Here is a 2,877-nt window from a genome sequence, read left to right as displayed (position 1 = left end):
TCTCTCTAGGTTTTAATCTGTAGGTTTTTCTCTCTGTTTTTTTTCTCTTCTTCCCCCCTCAAATGAAATTGAGAGAGCTCTATTTATAGAGTGAGTGACTCTTAGGGTTAGGATTTGATGTACAAATGGAAGTGGGCCTGCTTGATTATCATAACCCATTTTTAATGGGTTTTAACTATTATATAAACAATATAAATAAAATAACTAAAATGGGCCAATTTAATTTATTCATCAAATTTAATTAGTTTTAATTAATAGTCAAATTAGCATCAAGTTAATAAATTGACTTTTGACCCATATATTATCCAATGTGGCACATATATAAATTTTCCGTGCCTACAAATTGCCCCCTTCGAGATCGGTCACGGACACGATTTAAAGTATTTGATCGTAATCGGGCTCGAAATCTTGTTTTGTAACCAAATTCAGCTAGACACCCAACCAAATTTAGCTAGCTACTTGTCGTATATTACAAAAGCATATTGCCCCTTAGTTGATTAATCTATGATATTATGGAATCTATCATGATTTCAAGATTAACCACCAAAATATCATTTCACGTCTAGTAACATTGAATTTATTTTTTTTTTTATTTTTTTTTTTATATGTATGACATATACTTGGCCTTGCTGTGATAGACTTTGAAAGCCACTTAGTATCCCACGAAATTCTCAACAACATGGAAAGATAGGTTTAAAACCACCAATCTCTATCGTGTTGGAGATTATCATTATCAGCTGCATACTTGCATCATGGCTATAAATACATCCAAAGGTGAATGGATTTTCTACACCAAAGTCACCGTAGTATTTGCTACTAGCTGTGACTTGCCTTCTAGCAACACGCCATGAAGAGAGCTGCTACTTCAAGGTCTCAAGCCGACACCCGCAATGGAGCTACAGAGGAGCACCACTTACTTGACATCAATAGCATGGGGAAGCGGTCACGCCACGAGACACAAACGATGCCAGCATGCCACACTAGAGGGAGCTACTAGGCCACGCCACACCACAACAACTTATTTGATGCATGTCACGCCGCAATAGCTACTTTCATGTCACACTATAGGGACCTATCAAGCCATGCCACACCACAAAAACTTACGCCGCAACACCATGCCAGGAAGATGAGAAGCCAACATCGAAAGTCGTCTTCGTCGATGCCTTGGCGATGACCTTTTTTTTTTTTTTTTTTGCAGGTTTGTTATCTTTCGTTGTTCCATGGAGAGCCACCATGAATCTCGGAAGCCTCATGTCTCGACCAGAAGTGTACCTTTAGAAATTTGACAATGGGGGACAATGTCGATAATTCAACTAACATCAACCTGTTTTTAAAAACGAGTACAAAATATGAATAATTCGGGTACATACTTGTTTAATACTAAAAAGTTACAATCCCAAAATCTATTGAATAATACAATTTGGTTACATAGTACTAAAATATTCTCCGAGTCTTCAGTTTTTGATTTCGATCAATGATATCTTCATCGGGGACTTGCAAAAACACTTCTTTCTCAATGTAAGTAACCAACAATCATTCATAAGTTGATCACCCATACTATTTCTCAATTTACTTTTGATGTATGTCATTTCCGAAAAGACTCTTTCAACACTTGCCGTAGCAACGGGAAGAATCAACATTAACTTGATAAGCAAATGAATAAGATGATAAGTCTCATGCAACTTGGTTTTGACAAGCATCTTTGAAAGAGAATTAATGTCATGCAAATCTCAAAAAATTTCATCATCTAACATGATTTGCTTGAACACTTCAAGTTGATCATCAAGACTCAACAACTCATTATGTGAAAAGTCTTCGGGGTACAAAGAAGCAAGTTTAAGCACCTTGTAAAAAAAAATTTGGACAAGTATTAATATATAATAACAATAAGACAAGTATCTTTTATATATGAGGTTAGCTTTTATACCTTTTCTTTGTCAAATGATGAAAAATTATCCTTAGGACTTAAGCTAGTCATGCAAGTAAGTAGCTCCATGTTTTTCTCATTAAACCGATTATCAAGTTCTTGAAGATGCAAATTAATCACTTCCAAGAAAATTCCACCACGAAAATGATGTTCATTTGTAGCTTTCTCAACAGAACGCCTTGATCTTCCATGTGGAACATAATTAGCCTCCATATTGGGAACATCAATTTTGTGTTTATTGCAAAATGAAGTTACTTTTTTCAAGAGAATATCCCAACCTTGTTCCCTCATTTTTTGTAACACTTTTGTTGTAGAAGAAACAAGTCTCATGGCATTAACAATATCTTGTTCATTTCTTTGCAAAGCAATACATAAATCATTAGTGTATCCAAAAATAGTCAACATCAAGTGAGCCATGAAAATAAAACCAAATGATTCTAATGAACCCAACACAATTTGAGCTTTGAATTTATCCTCCGATGAACCATGTTTTCCAATGTGCACAAGCACCTCAACAATTGCAGGAAACAAGGAGATAATGTTTAGAACACATTTGTAATGTAATCCCCAACGTGTATCTCTGGGTCATTTCAAACCAACTTCTTGATTCAATCCCGAACCACTATCAATTTTCCCCACTTCTAATGCTTGAGCAACCTTTTGAGCTTGACTTTTTTGAATCATTTCTCTTCTTTTACAAGAAGCCCCAATTACATTCAACAAGTTTTTAGTAATTTCAAACACCCAACCACAATTATCTTTTTTTTTTTAGCAACGGCAACAAGAGTCAATTGAAGTTGATAAGCAAAACAATGAATGTAATAAGCTCTAGGAGTGTCATTCATAATCAAAGTCTTAAGTCCATTTATCTCACCTTTCATGTTCTTAGCACCATCATATCCTTGCCCTCTAATCATTGATGGAATCAAGTTGTGTTCCATAAGCAAAGA

General features: G+C 35.2%; 1 protein-coding gene across 1 annotated transcript; it reads right to left on the bottom strand.

Moving 5' to 3' along the window:
* Positions 1-365: 365 nt before the first annotated feature.
* LOC110695489 lies at positions 366-2,511 on the bottom strand. Its single transcript, XM_021872716.1, has 2 exons — positions 1,928-2,511; positions 366-1,844 (listed from the first exon to the last, which is right to left on the bottom strand). Exons 1-2 carry the CDS (start codon positions 2,342-2,344, stop codon positions 1,731-1,733), a joined length of 531 nt encoding a protein of 176 aa, XP_021728408.1. The 5' UTR covers positions 2,345-2,511; the 3' UTR covers positions 366-1,730.
* Positions 2,512-2,877: the final 366 nt, after the last annotated feature.

The sequence above is a fragment of the Chenopodium quinoa genome, unplaced genomic scaffold, assembly GCF_001683475.1.
Source record: "Chenopodium quinoa cultivar QQ74 unplaced genomic scaffold, ASM168347v1, whole genome shotgun sequence".
NCBI classification, from domain to species: Eukaryota; Viridiplantae; Streptophyta; class Magnoliopsida; order Caryophyllales; family Amaranthaceae; genus Chenopodium; species Chenopodium quinoa.
This window is presented reverse-complemented; position numbering and strand designations above follow the sequence as displayed.

Excerpts from the sequence above, each read along its gene's own strand:
- LOC110695489 (XM_021872716.1), bottom strand. The coding sequence starts at position 2,344 with ATGGCTCACTTGATGTTGACTATTTTTGGATACACTAATGATTTATGT. Across the intron at positions 1,845-1,927 it reads CATCATTTGACAAAGAAAAG|GTGCTTAAACTTGCTTCTTT; the intron begins GTATAAAAGCTA and ends TTTTTTTACAAG.